Here is a 16,237-nt window from a genome sequence, read left to right on the forward strand (position 1 = left end):
GGAGAATTCAGACAAGGTGTTCAGGACTGATTACTTATTTCAGCATAAAGTGTCCAAAAATATATCATTTTCATTGAGTTTGTAAATGAAAACCTCAAAAAATGGATATCCCGCAGAGCAAAATATAAAATGTGGTGCACTAACTGACGAAAAAGGTTTTAATTTCAGTGGTAATTAACATTCCCCTAGGTGGCAGCGAAAGTCTGTTATTAGTTTCTAGTTGTTTATACAAGAAACTCAGTCAGGTTCAGAATCAGTTTTAACACTGTTAAGCTGGTAACAATGAGAATATCAAGAAAAAAAATAGAAAAGGGACTTTGTAAAAGAAAACTTGCTGTTTACCACCATGACTTATTCCCATGGAAATTCGAAAGAAAGTAGGCCATTAAGTGATTCTATTGTTTAGAGCAGGGGTGCCCAAACATTTTCCCTGAGAGGGCCAAAATTAAAATGAATCTGAGGGCTGCGGGCCAAACGCAATAATATAATACATGAAATGCAAATACTTATTAAGTAAAGTTGTTTTATTTTTTATGATTAAGCTAGCATCCAGTATGGTTGCCCTTGCCCACATTCTTTTGTTTGTTTGTTTTCAGTCCATGGACACGGAAAACATTCAACGTTTGCTCGGGCAACAAAGGCTCATGGGACTTTTCATAATTTAAAATTTGAGTATATGTGGTCTTATAAGATGTGCAAATCTAGACGTGTGCTTAAATCTAATCTAAATGTCTCTTGTAGTTACTTGCATTTTATATTTAATCTTAACATAACTCAAAGATAAATTGAGTATTATAAGACTATCTGACTACAGCTCCGTGTACAGGTAGTTGGACCAATGGTTGAAAAGACTAAGTGGAAATATATTGTTTCTACATAAGACAGAAGATTACAATCTAGTAACCAGGACAACTGCTGGTGGGCGAAATCAAATGGCTTGGCGGGCCAATTTTGGCCCACTGGCCCCACTTTGGGCACCTCTGGTTTAGAGAATGTTTGAATTGACTATCTATTAACCCTGCAGTGCATCAGAAATTAAGGCATGTGTTAGTAGTTATGTCTTTTTGTGAACCCTTCTAAAGTGGACTATTTATGTTTATTTAAGTCTTTGTAAATCATAGTTACCAGCTTGTACTTTTCTGTCCTCTGTTGTAGAAAGACTGCATTTCCACTTACAATCATTACATCTGTTCATCCAGTCACTGCATAACGGGCTGTAGTGCAGATAGTTTTCACTCATGGTCCTGATTTTATCTTTAAATCATATTAAGATAAAACATGATACAACAAGTAACTACAGGGATATGTTTAGATTAGGTTTAAGCACATATGTAGATTTGCAAACTTTATAAGACCCAAAATACTCTTATTTTATCAATTTCTGAAATTTCCCATGAGGCTTTGCTCTAACCAGGAACTTAAATGTATGCTCAGGCAGCAAAGCCTCATGGGAAATTTCAGAAATTGATAAAATAAGAGTATTTTAATGGTCTTCACTTTAGAAGGGTTCACAAAAAGATTTAACTATTAACACCAGCCTTAATTACTGATGCACTGCAGGGTTAGTAGATAGTCAGTTCAAACATTTTCTAACCAATAATACGTGTCTAACACATGGTGTGAAAATATGTTTATATGAACATTTTCATATCGATACACAGAATACAGAATAGTTAACTCATGAGTTATTAAGCAYGAGTAAACAATGAGTATGTTCGTTTTAGAAGTAATTAGTCTTTATGGGTAAAACGTTAATAAATGTGTTAATTCATAGCTTATTAAGTCTAAATCATCCTTAATTAATGATGTTCTCAAGGTTAAGTAACCCTTTATTAATGATTAATTAAGGCTAAATAAGGTGTAGTTATTATAAAGTGTTACCGGAATGTTTTTTTCCACAAATATACCACCTGTGTCAAACTGTAAAAGAGGACAAGTCAATAACTATTAGTCCTGGTCTAGTGATTAATCACGCTGTGTCAAGTTACTGTGAATTTCAACAATGTCCTCATTCATAATGTGCAGACTGRATGAGGCATGTCTGCAAGACAGGATAAAGTTAGGATCACTCGCCTACATCTGTGCCGGTGTGACCAGGAAAGCTGATACATACTGTGTGCGAACATTCATAGACGGAACTTTGGACTTTTTTTCTGACACTGTTGTCTTTTTTTATTATTATTCTTTGTATCCAGAGATGCATGATGCCCAGACCTTTTAACCACAGCAACGTGGTTTCTGCTTTTGCCTCTTAGAAGTGAGTTAGTTAAATGTGTATCTGTGAGCAGATCTTTTACCTCAGTTCCACTAAGGAACATGTCCTCTGTGAGGTCATGAGCTAAACATCTGGAAATGACAAAATCAGACTTAACACTCTCAGGATCCATGCTGCCTTGCACAATGAGCCCCATGAGAGGAAAACCAAGATGAGCACAGAGAAGTGGGGAGTGCAAATGGGACTAACAGAACAAGTTCTTAGCAATATATGGAACTATCTCAATTGTGTTTATTTATTTTACCAACTTAATGAATCAGTTAGAGGTCCGAATTAGGAAAGCAAAGCAAACATAAACTCTGCTTGGTCTGTAGAAAGAGAGTGTCCTGATAATGGAATCGCACAGGATGTTGGTCAATCCCCTGCATGGCCCAACGAGTTTGGCCTGCTTTAGGAATGATGGCTCAAGAAATAACATAATTACTTAAATATGAAGGACAGAGGGGTCCACAAAAGGAAACAGATGGAAGCTGTTGTTTGATCCATCTATTATTCGTCTCTGGTCTTATTATGTCTAGACTTGTCTTGGATTCTGGTCATTTGCTCCTAGATCTCATTTCATTTCATTTGTTTATTTAAAAGGACAGTGCTCTGTATCATATTAGCATACAAACACAGTGTATTATTCTATACATGATATTAGTCCATTTTATACCGTGTCAACTTAAAATAAAACTGCAAATTKTATATAAAACAGTTGGCCTGATTGAGAATAGGGCTAGAATGTATTTTGCAGTTGCTACTACCCAGAACACTGCTTTTAGACTGGAGGGTTTCAAGGTGTTATCTTTATTAAGAAGGCAGTGTGGACTAGGCTAGTGCAGCTTGTAGAACTCAAGTTTATTTTCTAATAATGTGCCTCGATGTACAGTGCATACTCATAAACACCACGATCTACGGAAGCCCATATGTGACATCACACCACATCTTCCCCTCCCAACAGCAAAACATGCATTAAATGGATGCCTTACTCAAATACTTAACCAGTTAGAAAACAGCAACTCTGAACACTAGGATGTTGAGGTAGACTGCCCTCAGTCCACAGCAACGCAGAGATTATTCTGCCCTTGATAGTTGCTGTTCCTACCAATCCTATAAACAAATTTGAAAGTCTTTTGCTCCCTTTTAAGAGACGACCAACAGCACCAAAATCTGTAGCATGTGAAACTGTATAGAGTTCCAGTGTAATTTCAATTTACYTATTTTTCCTCCTTTTTACCTTTTTTTTTCTTTCAAATCAAATTATTCTTATACAGAAATATTAAAAAACATGTAACATGCCATAATATTTGATTTTTAAACTTAGCAGCACATTTCTGATTTCTAGGTTTCACCTCTAAATATTTTGAACTAAAACATATAACGGAGGACTTTGAGTAACTAAGTGTCTTTATATCTGAGAGAAATTCTCACTCTACCCCTGGATGTAACCTGCGAGCCTTTACAAGGAGTAGAACCTTCAACCATTGGACTCGATTGACTCTGAACAGAGCTTCTGGCCGTGGAGTCAGAACTGACCCCAGGTAGAGAGCTACTGGTGGGCTGTGGGAGCTGGTCAACAGAGGGCACTAGGGCGATTTTTGGGACACAAAAAATACAAAAGTAAAATAAAATAAAATGTTTAGAAAAATGTGTCTTAAATGTGCAAGATAAATCTTTTATAGTTATTAATGGGTAAACTTTCATTTTACTCCTGAGCATTGTCGTGTTTAGTCACTTCCAGTTCAATCCAGAGCACAGAAATCTTTACCACTGAAGACTCATGTTAACATCTGGACATGCGCAGTAGGTCCTCAGTGCAAAAGAATAGAGAGTCTCTGGGTGCAGCTGACCTGCAAGTCATCAGTTTCACATTTCTAATGATTCTTATTTCTTTTTACATTTGTTATATATTTTATACATCAGAATGTAGACATTTTTTTATTTAGATGTTACAAATTAAATGCTAAAATGCTGGGACTGGAAGGTCACCGGTTCAATCCCCTGCTCCACTCATTTCAGTTGTTGTGTCCTTGGGCAAGACACTTCACCCACCTTGCCTGCTGATGGTGGTCAAAGGGTCCGGTGGGGTCGGTGCATGGCAGCCCTGCCTCTGTCAGTGTGCCCCAGAGCAGTTGTGGATTACCACTACAAGTGGGTGAATGGGTGAATGCCTGAAGTGTAAAGCGCCTTGGGGTCAACGTGGACTGGATAACCCCTAATTTACACTACATGCGTTCCGGCTCCGCTCCGCTCCGGTCTGACCTCCGCAGCAAATACGCACCCATTATAATCACTGTGTGTATTTACACCGGCTCTGCATGGTGGCGGTGAGCTTCGGTGAGCGGACGGCGATCTGGCAAAGTTAGATCCGATCCTATTTCTGYCGGATGCCAGAGCTGTGCCGGAGTCAATTTTTAAAGATTACATCGCACCAACAGGAAGAAGAACGAGCACAACATCCATATTTTCAAAATAAGACACTATTAGGCGGAATAATTTATCGGAATAATGTTGAAATCCCAGCTATATTAATTACTATATGGATATATTTCTACACAAATACTGTCAGAATGTATCGTTCTGTTTGGGAAGCAGATGGCAACATGTAGCATGAAGCATATGTTTACAAGCACGATACACGTGGATTTTATTTTGAAATCAGAAGTTTCAAAAAGATGACAGCGATACAGTTTCAACATAGATATCAAAAGCCTTTATATCAATGTTTTCAGCTGTGTTTAGATTCGCCTTTCACCGAATTAATTATTTTTTCAATTCAATTCAAATTCAAAAATACTTTATTGATCCCAGAGGGAATTTAGATTGCTCTGACTTCCACATTTATCACTAGATTTATTGCGCAATCTCCTTCCTCCACACGCTCCCTCCTGTGTGTCGCACTGGAGCGGAGCTGAGCGCAGCGGAGGCTGTATATATTGGGGCACAAACGAACAGCTGCGAACTGCGCTGCGCAGCGCAGCGGAGACGCATGTAGTGTAAATCCGGGGTAAGGCGCTATATAAGTTCAAGTCCTTTACCATTTATTGCTACACTAAGAAAAATTCACACATTTTAACACAGTTTTTTTCTATTTTTTGTAATCAAGTTAAGTAAACTCATGACCCTAAAGTTGCCTTTTGTCTGCTGGGACACAGAATGTTTTGATTAAACTAATCAACTGGGGGTACGAAGCAGGAAGATAAATAACTGCATATTTGGGAAGTATGTGAAATTTAAGTACACCCCAGTCAGTTGTGTAAAACCTTCAGCAACAGTAATGCCTCTACTTTAGCCTTTTGTTCTAAATTTATTTTGGCAATGGCTCATTTTAGATCTCTACAAAAGTTCTCATCTCTCAATGCAAGTCATTCTAAAACACCCTGTCCGTTTCTCTTCATTAGTACCATCTGCTTTGAATGTTTTTCCTACTAAAAGACCCAAGACACAACAAGTTAGTTTCCTGAGCATCATCAAAAAATAATAATAATAAAAGTAAAAAAAAATACAGGCTCATCTGTGACAGTTAGCGGTGTTAGCTTTTTTTTTTTTTTTTGGTTAGGATTTGCAGAACAACGGCGTAGTTCATTATTTCATGCCGTTTCTCCACCATCATCTCACCACAACTTGCTTCAACTCCGTTTTGGTCTTTGCAGTCTTTGTGGTTTTCCATATGGTCTGTCAGTAGAAGCTTCTATCCAAGGCAAACACAACACAGCAATGAGCAAATAAGTGAAATAAAGTCACAACATTCACCATCCTCAGTCACAATTTCCAGAAATTAGTTGAGACCATCTTCCCTCATCTGGTTGGAGCCCTTAAACCTAGTCCATTTGGTTTAGTTTGGTCTAAATTCTGTCTTCAGCCAACAAGCACCTCCTCATAGTACCACAATGTTGGTTTATGCGTTGCCATTTTATTGGATGGATTGTATTTTTTTAACCAAGTAAATAACAAGAACAAATTTTGCAGTTGCGAGGTTTTAAAAGTGTTGAATTTGATTCTTGTAAAGAAGCTGCTCTTGCGATTGATATCACTCTCTGGCCTTTCAGAGACTTACAGTCTGCTGACTTCAAGTCTTCAGCTTGACTCAGCTCACTTGGAACATTGGCTGAATAGACATTTTTATGTGAAGCTTTTTTTTGTAGAAGTTAATAAGTTATGGTATTTAATGTATTTTGCTCAGCTGGTTAATTCCTTGTCTTTGTTTCAGAGATATATCTCAAACAAGGATCACATCCCTACCCTCCACAGGCATGGCCTTTCTGCGGGACCTGATTGCACGGGATACCTGGGCCCTCAAAAAACTGCCAGCCATCAAGACATTCAAGCACCTCGTCAAAGCCAATCTCACCTACCCCAGCCACTGCTGTGGCTTCAAGAACCTAAAAAAGAAACGAGGGTGCGTGTTCCACCAAATCTGTTATTTTTCTTTCTCTAATTGGTGATTATAAGGGTTTGAAAAGTTGGTGAAGTGGTTCTTAGTGTTTTTATGTATTTGGATGACCTACTACCGTGAGGGGTGGCAGCTGCACTTGTGTCATGTGGATTTTGGCAAAGATTGAATCAACTCTTTGACGTGACCTTAATGTTCTTACAGTGCTGCCGTAATCAGCGTCACTCACTCCTATTATTGTTGGGAAGAGGTTGAGTCAGACTAATAATGTCTGTAAAAACACGACTGTTGTCTTTTCAATTCTGTACACAAATGTCTTAGTATATTTCTGCTAATGAGGGTTGCAGCCAGGTACTGTATGTGTTTCTTAGTCATTGAAATAAGAAGGTAAAACCTCTTTCAGTCTCAGATTTTACATTATCAGGACCTTAAAAATACAAATATTCTGGTTCTGATCAGGTTCTAACATTATTTAAATCTGACCTCAAATATACAGAGACACAGTTTAATTATTAAATAAAAATTCAATTAAAATGGATTCAGTAGCTTGTAAAAACAGTTGTAACAATAGTAGTGGTTATACAGTATGTATGACTATCAGCCTTTAACATTGTAGTTAAAAAAAACACTTAGCCCACTCTAAGTTCATTAAAATTTGAAGACAGGTTATCCACAGCTCTCTTACACTGCAACATTTCAATCAGGCTATAGTCTACTCTAGATTTTAACTGGGTCATTGAAATACCTACATTTTTCAGATTTTTTTTCTTCTGTTGTAGATTTGCTGCTACATTTGGGATCATTGGGCATCGTGCAAGAACATTTTTGTATTCTTATCCTAAATTTCTCTTACTTTTGTTCGTACGAAGGGTTCGTACGAACATGCCACGTCAGATTCAACAAACTCTTCTATTTTCAGGAAAAGTGTGTAAATGAGCTGCGTAAACTGATGAATGTGTATCCAGGTGCTCGTGCACGAGGAGAGGTGATTAGCCTAATTACCACCCCAAAAACACCATATAAGGCTTTACATTCCTGCCTCACATACCAGGAAATGTCCTTTCATAAATGACATCGCAAAAAAAGAACTTCAGGAGTTCAGAGATTGAAGTCCGTCTGTCAGAGATCCAGAAGAGAAAATCTGTCATTTTTAGCAGCGTCACACCTGCTAAAGCCAAGGAATGAAATGACGACTGTTAATGTCGTGTCTGCTCTGGGTCGTACAGTCACAGAAATAAATTTCTAAATCATATTCATCTCTCTATGGTCCTGCTCTGGTTTTCCTTTTGTCAAATATTTTAATTTAAGTGTAAACAACTGTGTTAAATACTTTTCATTTATTCAGAAGAAGAGCAGTTAACTGGGTGWCTGTTGATGAACCTGTTAATATCAGAACTGCTCATGTATGATCAATCGGACTGTAGTACAATATCCACAAATCATCACAAAAAAAAAAAAACTTGAAAAAGACATTCTCAAAACAAATAGATCCGGTATAGTCCCACCCCTTTCTCCTAAAAAAAAAACACGGAGAACCCAACAAACAAAAAATCCACACATTTGTGCTTATACTGGGGGGCTTAAATCCCTGTCTGGACTCCCGCCACAACTAAATAACAATAACCAAAAAATAAATAAAAGAAGGGGTTCCCTTACTTTAAAGTATTATTACTGTTTATGCTCCTTGCAGCMYTGATAAATAAATCACTAACCAAGATCTGGACAGACCCCCTGTGAAACTCTCATACATAGAACAAAAAGAGGAATGTTGTCCCTCAGAATAAAGACTAAAATTAAATCAAGATATAACGCGGGACATGAAGTTAGAAGGTTCATTACAACCTGACAGTCATAATGGATCGATGAGAGTTGGACCTGCGGTCAACGCCGGTCCTCGCTGTCCGTCGCTGAGATGATCCTCTTTTTAACGTAGTCCATTGCTTTATTGGCATCCAGGAACTCCTTGTTTTCCTCCCCATGAGAGAAGCGGAGCCGTGCAGGAGAAAGCAAGCCGTGGCAAACACCACGTTGTTTACGAAGAAGCCTCCTCACCTCCGCAAACGCCGCTCGAGCCCTGGCAACAGCTGCCGTGTAGTCAGATGTGATGATGATCGGTGTCTCTTTAAAACGAAGAGGACCACGACTCCGAGCCCGACGCAATATTTCTACACATTCTTGATAATAGTGCAGCTTAGCRACAATGACCCRCRGCTTATCGCCTGACCTGTTTCCAAACTAATGCRTAATTTAAGTTGGTTTTTAGTTTGAGATCTTCATATTAATATTGTAGTGTTTATAGAACAGCATTAATCGCCAATTTCATTTAATTTAAACAATTTATATTGTAATCTACATTATTACATTTAAAATTCTAATTCTAATTCAAACAGAATAGCCTATTTTCAAAATAATTATGGAGTGTGATTTATTTTCAACTCGAAATATCTTCAAGCTAATGAAATATAAAGTTATTAGCGAAGAAAATCAGTCTGGATAACAGCAGACTGACTGCACGAAAAATATACGACAGGTCTGGACCACTTGTGAATATCTGAAGAAAATCTTAGAATACAAGAAAATAGGTGAATGCCACAAATGTTCCTAAATCACTCGTACGAACAACTTAAGAACAAATCTGTTCGTACGAACGGTTCTTGCATGAGGCCCATTGTCCTGCTGCATGGCCCAGTTTCTGCCAAGCTTTAGTTGGCATCAAATTTAACTCTAGGATACTTTAGTATGCAAAAGGGTTACTGGTTGACTTGGTGATTGCAAGGTGGTCAAGTCCTGTGGCTGAAAAGAAGTCCAAATTATCCAACACATTCTCACTCCCGAGTCGTCACATATTGACGTTTTTCAAAGGTCCCTTTGCGTCCAATTTTGACGCATCAGGTACCCCCCTCGCGTCAGTCCTTGCCGCCCGCGGCTTTTCCGGGTTGCGCCACCAGGGGTCTTTGGGTCGGGGGTCTGAGGTTAACATTAGGGATCAGGATAAATGGTTAAGTTTAGGGACTGGGGTCAGGGATAGGATGTCTACAGTGAACATTAGGTAATTTTAGGCTTTGCAACACGTAGTTGCCATGAATTTCCTACATTTTCTAAAAATGGTTAATTTTAGGTATCAGGGTTAATGGTTAATTTTAGGTACTAGGGTCTGGGACAGGATGTCTAAAGTGAATAAACGTAATTTCACGCTTTGGGACGGTAGTATTTGTGCATTTTCTACACTTTCAGAAATTACGACAACAGATTCCGCCCCATCCCGTCAAAATATGACGCAAGGGGGGTACCTGATGCGTCAAAATTGGACGCAAAGGGACCTTTGAAAAACGTCAATATGTGACGACTCGGGAGTGAGAATGGGTTGAATTATCACCTCACCACCACTGTGCTTCACAGTTAGTAACAGGTGTTTGTGTTGATGTGCTGTGTTTAGCTTCACCAAACTTTGCTTTGGTCTCACAAAGAACATCCAAAGAAAAGTGTTCCATAAGTCTTGTGGTTCATTGAGAAGAAACTTTGCAAACAAAAGTTGTGCTGGCAACTTTTCCCAACAATAACGTGTTTGGTTTTTTTGAGACTGGTTAGTTTAGGTCTGAATAAATTTTAGAATTTTGTAAAAATCAGACCTTTATTATGCCCTGATATGTAAAATTTTGAAACTAAAAGATGTACCATATTTTTTTCCAGAACTGTTAAGAACTAGGACATTATCTATTGGATGCAATCTGACTTGACTCATCTCCATGGGTTTTTTTCAGCTTTCTGGAGTACATCATCTGTAACCTTACGTCTTTCATTGAGCAGCACCACAAGCGCTCTGTTGGGCCCCTCCGCATGCCATCCCTTCACGGGGACAGTGTTATGGAAACACCCCCAGACCAGGAGCAGAGCAGCGAAGGTACCAGAGAGTCGCAGCCTGACTGGAAAAGAGGAGACTTCCAGGGAAGCCTCCACTACCACGCCTACTTTGGAGGCCAGCAAGATGAAGAAGTGGGTTTYGGAGAGACCCTCAAGAATCCCGAGGAGGACAGCAGCCAAAATTTTGACAGTCGTTACGATTATGTGGTGTGCGAGGAGGGCGAGGAGGTGGAATGTTCTCCAGTGCCAGATGAGTTCAATCCCTGTGAGGACATAATGGGATTTGGTTTCCTGCGGGTTTCTGTGTGGTTTGTGAGTTTATTGGCGGTTATTGGAAAYGTGGTGGTTCTCCTGGTGCTGCTCACCAGCCACTACAAGCTCTCCGTCTCGCGCTTCCTCATGTGCCACCTGGCCTTTGCAGACCTATGCATGGGGATTTATCTGCTCCTCATCGCCTCTGTGGACCTCCACACTCGCTCYGAGTACTTCAACCACGCCATAGACTGGCAGACAGGACCTGGATGTGGACTCGCTGGATTTTTCACCGTCTTTGCCAGTGAACTGTCTGTTTACACCCTGACTGTGATCACTCTAGAAAGGTGGTACGCCATCACCTTTGCCATGCGGCTGGATCGCAAACTTCGGCTGCACCACGCAGCAGCCGTCATGTTAGGTGGCTGGATCGTTTGCCTCCTCCTGGCCCTGCTCCCACTGGTTGGAGTGAGCAGTTACCAGAAGGTCAGCATCTGTCTTCCAATGGACACCCAGTCCACAGCGGCTCAGGTCTACATATTACTGGTATTAGTTCTGAACATCCTGGCTTTTTTTGTTATCTGCGCTTGCTACTTCAAGATCTACTGCACAGTCCACAACCCTCACTACCGCTCAGGATCCAAGGACACCAACATTGCCAAGCGCATGGCGGTCCTCATCTTTACTGACTTCCTGTGCATGGCTCCCATTTCCTTTTACGCCATGTCAGCTGTGCTAGATCAACCCCTTATCACTGTCTCTAACTCTAAGATCTTATTGGTGCTCTTTTACCCCCTCAATTCCTGTGCCAACCCTTTTCTTTACGCCATCTTCACCAAGGCCTTCAGGGGAGATATATTCATCCTTCTCAGCAAGATTGGTCTTTGTCAGCAGCAAGCACAGCTGTTCAGAGGCCAGACCGTCTCATCAAAGGACAGCAGCGGGACTTTCCAGGTCCGTAGAGACAAGATTCGAAAAGGAGGAAGCATCAGGCAAGAAGAAGTACCCATCAACCTGAAGAGCTTTGCTGGACAAAACTACCACCAAACAATCAACCAGAAGACAATCACTGAGGAGAGCCAAAGCCTGAACACATGAGACCTCGTTCAGGGAGCCAAATCAGACAGGATCTGGGTGGAACGACAAAGGTCTTGTGATGTTTGAGGACAAAGCTGGATATTTAACAAAAAGCTCAAGTATTTTGCTTTTGGACCGAATTTCAAAWGTTCACCTGCAAAGATGTTACAGTACTTGTTGGAAAATATCAAATGTCACTGAACTGTATYTTTAGCTTTTTTTAACAGAAAAGAAAACAAGATTAACGTGTACATTTTTATACAAAAATACAATCTTTAAAATGTATTGCAGTTGTAAATTGAGTGCATTTAAAATGATACAAAAATTACAACAAAATGTGTTGAAGGATGTTTCAGTACTTTGAATCCATCTTCAATAGTTCTTTGATCAACCTGGCTTAATTTTTTTTATGCTCACCGTTTAGGTTGAAGAGCTACAGCTAGCTGCTGCCGTTTCTGCTAGCAAATAATCACATCATTCAATGTAAACAACCATGTAATGCAGAGTTCCAGATGACATAAAGGATTTTTTTATGTGGTTATAGAAATTGCTAGTTTTTAAGATTGTATGATATGCTTTTTTAATGACATTTTTGTTGTTTCTTTTAATGAATGAAATACAAATGATTAAAAATAAATAAAAGATTGGAGACCTTTTACAATGGCAGCAGTTTAATTTAGTCTTGGTTCCACTCAGACCAACTGTTGGCTCATTAATGTTTAATAACTTTCCACAAAACCCCACTTAATATGTGAACTATCCCTTTAAGCCCCCCAGTCTGCAGTGATGTGATGACTTTTCTTTGATTATATGCAGTTATTGTGTTCTCCAGCCTGCTGGCTCAGTGCCATTTAACAGCAGAAACTTTATCCAGTTTATGAAAATATCAACACAAAACATGTCCTTTTCTCTGTATACTATGTAAATAAATAGAAAGACGTATGGATGAACGAACACTTTAGTTCTCCCTGTTTTAACTCTGAGAAGTGAACACAGACAGTGGAGTTCAGCATTTGACTTAGATTATAAAGAGCATATAGAAGTATTTTTACAGTACATGTGGATTATGGATACAAGTGGGTTTTTTTATGAAATAACTTCATTAAACTGCTTTTTAGAAAAATGAAATATTTGTTTTCTTCTTTATGCAAAAGTTTTGTTTTGAAAGTTACTAAATACAGCGAGACCAAACCAGTGAGACAGCCTAAACAACCTTTTCCCCCTTTTGTATGACAGTTAGAAAAATATCTCATGAACCACTGCATTATTACAAAACTTTAAGAAGTTAGTTATTGGATAAAGAGTAAATCAATTACTAATTCAGTTTTGAAGTCACCTCAAGTCACAATGGCTGCCATCGATTAGCATTCTCAGCCAAAACTTAGCAAACACAAATGTGGCTATAACAGTTTGACCAACATTGAGCTAAATGTGTGTGTAAGATGCTTTTTGTTTGATTGAATCATAAAAACACAAATTTACCTCCATAGRTGTGGTGGTAGCTGAGTGTCACAAATAATGATGACCAAAAAGGTTAAAACACCATTTTTCAACATAAGATGATCGCAGTCCAAAATTCTATGCATTCCTTTAACTTGTCATTTTTGTTCAACTGTGATGCTTTTGTCTTTGCTGGAAGAGCGAGGTCTGTAACTTTAATGTGTTTGATATTAAATTAGTAGGAGTTTTAAAAAGCTCTCTGTCACTGGAAGCTAAACATCTGGTTGGCATTTCATCTGACGCTTTGCTTTTTTTTCAGCAGATCGACAAATCGTTGCTGCGGATCTTTAATATTTTTGATTTACATCCTGCCCAGTTTGTATGGAAAATACAAGCCGCCATTTCCAGTCCAGCCAGGGATTTACCTAAAACCTCAAAACTTGAAGGAACTCTTGTTTTGAAGATGAAAGGGGGGGAAAGAAAAAGTATATTAAAAGTGGCATCTTCTCACTGTGTTCCAGACGTTTCACTGTAAATTCTTACCAGGACATCATTTTCAGTTTGCCACAACCTCATGAAGCATCCTGAGCTGGAAGATGTGCCTGGCTGCGTTTGTGAGGGCCCGTCGTTCCCTCCGCTGCTCCTTTAATGCCAGCTCACAAACTGACTGCACATTCAYGGGGAAAGTCAAAGTATGCAGGGTGTTGTGAGTGAGTGTGTTTTCTCCATCAGTGTCGTTGTGGACTTTCACCAGGAGCTGTGGCTGAGGTCTGTGGTCCAATAATAGACAGAGCTGAGCAGACCTAATGAAACTTCAGGTTGATTTATTTGGACTTTCTTCTTCTTCTATCTGGCTCTCTGGGCCTCGCCCATCGTTCCTCCGTCCCCCCCGGTATTACAAATAAACCCACATGTGAAACGTTCCTCAGATAAGAAGGGCAGGGCCCACCAACGCACCTCAGTCACAACAGATCAAGTTGCTAAACACAAGTGGTGGGAAAGGAATCAAGAAAAGGGCTGTTCACGGGACTCAGAGGAGCTGAAGTCCAGTTCATTTGTGTCATTCCTCACGTTATTCCGTCAGCTTGAGTGGCTCTCTTCAAGAGTCAAGTTCGTCTGTCTAACAGAAAACTCTCGAGTGACGACCGAGGTGGAGCCGAGAGTTTTACGCAGGTGAAACACTCGTACTCGTTTAAGTGGTTTCGCTCCTCTCAGAGGTTTGGATTTATGGTCGACGACCAGCGTCAAGCAGATTCACCTTTTACAACAGTTTTTAAGTTAAATACACAATGGTGCAAACTGGATTTATTTGTGGTCAAAATTCATGCGAAAGAAATGGAACATAGTTCATAAGTAAAACAAAAATTCATTAGTTCATGTGCATTTAGAACAATTTTCACAACAACAGACCTGTCAGGACCCCTCTGCGGGTCATGAAACCTCAAGTGAGGGTCCCCAGATAATTTCCAGACATCATAAAATGCAAGTAAGTTGTTAATGAAATATTTGCACCAGACATTTTGCAATAAATTTCAAATAAATTAATAAAAATTGCATCATAGTTATCCCTCTGTGTTGCTTTTCATTGATTTATGTAGTTTTTACTGTGATTTTATTTGGGTATTTACCTCATGATAAACAATATGAACGCAGAAGGGTGTGAAGGTGGAACTTGTGTCAATGCTACAGCCTCCATGCCACCAATGGCTGACTAAAAAAACACTAATTTGAACACTGTGCACATTTGACACGAACTAGTTTAAAGTCCAGGTCCCATAGATTCAGTTTTATGTTGTTAGGTCTCTTGTAAACTTTTACTAAAGCTCACAGCCCCAACATGACCTAATTCATGCTTATGGCTTGTTTATTTGTGAGTCTTTCGAAATTATTTCACCCAGTAGAGTCTMTGGTTACACTGATCAGCGCTATAAAGCGCCATCCAGTGGTCACCTCCAGAACATGCACTAAAATACCTCCTGCTGGATCAAAATGCCACTTAATGGCTGGAGGAGGGTGAAAAATTTACCTTATTCTGAATCGATGCAAGATAAATGTAAAATTGCTTGATAGATTTGAGTCATTACTGCTTTCCTGTGTGTTGACAGCAAGGGTGGGAGGGTGATGTTGAATCCACATTTTAATAAATAAAAAATAAAAGTAAACAAATTCCTGCACTGAAACAAATTCAATAAGATCAGTTTTGTCTTCAGAGATGAACTCGTTAGGACCTCTAATATTTTTTGGAAAACATAAAATCTGCCCGTAAACTGTGCTTTCTGCAATATAAGCAAATAAATAAAATGAAACAAAAAGTCCTGTCAGTTTTTATTAGGCCAGTTAAATGAAGACAACACAAACAGCATGGTYTGAATTCCTGTGCTCAACAACAATGACTTCTTGGAAGAATCAGGAAGGTTGTGGGACTAAAACGTTTGACCGAAGTAAAACAAACGTAAACCGTGGATGGTTCTAATTGCCCACTGATTCTTGGACAGAGCTGCTTTGCTCGTCCTAATTTCTTCAAGGTTTTCTTAATAAAAAGCACAAAGACACTGGGGCCTGTTGCAGTTAGAGGGAAGGAAGACTGTTGCGGTATTTACACTCCTAAAGRAGGATTTATCACATCTGGAAAACACTTTTAGTTAACTATCAGTACAGSTTAATAATACTCAGCGTTCTTTTGCTGAATTTTACAGTCAGTGTAGTTTAAAGTTACCATTAGCCTCAAACGTAGGTGATAATCTGCTAACGGCACACATTTAATTGCTGCTTCAGGGTTAGTTTGTAGATCAAACATGATGTGATCCTGAGCTCATTCTAATACAAGTCAAAGAAACTTCATCTGGAACTTGAACAGAGTTCTATTTGTAATAATGTGGAATGGCACAGGGAAAAAGTATTGAACATGAAGAAAGGGAGGTGTAAAAAGGCACAGAAAGCCAAGACACCAGCTGAAC

At 39.3% G+C, this 16,237-nt stretch overlaps 1 protein-coding gene across 1 annotated transcript in view; it reads left to right on the top strand.

Annotated features, from left to right (window-relative positions):
- The window catches only part of tshr (thyroid stimulating hormone receptor), a 55,787-nt gene extending 43,480 nt beyond the window's left edge, over positions 1 to 12,307 (top strand). The window contains exons 9-10 of the mRNA XM_014019258.1: positions 6,468 to 6,656; positions 10,412 to 12,307. Coding sequence (XP_013874712.1) covers positions 6,468 to 6,656; positions 10,412 to 11,861 — 1,639 coding nt within the window. The 3' untranslated portion in view covers positions 11,862 to 12,307. The remainder of the gene's footprint in view (positions 1 to 6,467; positions 6,657 to 10,411) is intronic.
- The last annotated feature ends 3,930 nt before the right edge of the window (positions 12,308 to 16,237 follow it).

The sequence above is a fragment of the Austrofundulus limnaeus genome, unplaced genomic scaffold (assembly GCF_001266775.1).
Source record: "Austrofundulus limnaeus strain Quisiro unplaced genomic scaffold, Austrofundulus_limnaeus-1.0 Scaffold214, whole genome shotgun sequence".
Taxonomy (NCBI): domain Eukaryota; kingdom Metazoa; phylum Chordata; class Actinopteri; order Cyprinodontiformes; family Rivulidae; genus Austrofundulus; species Austrofundulus limnaeus.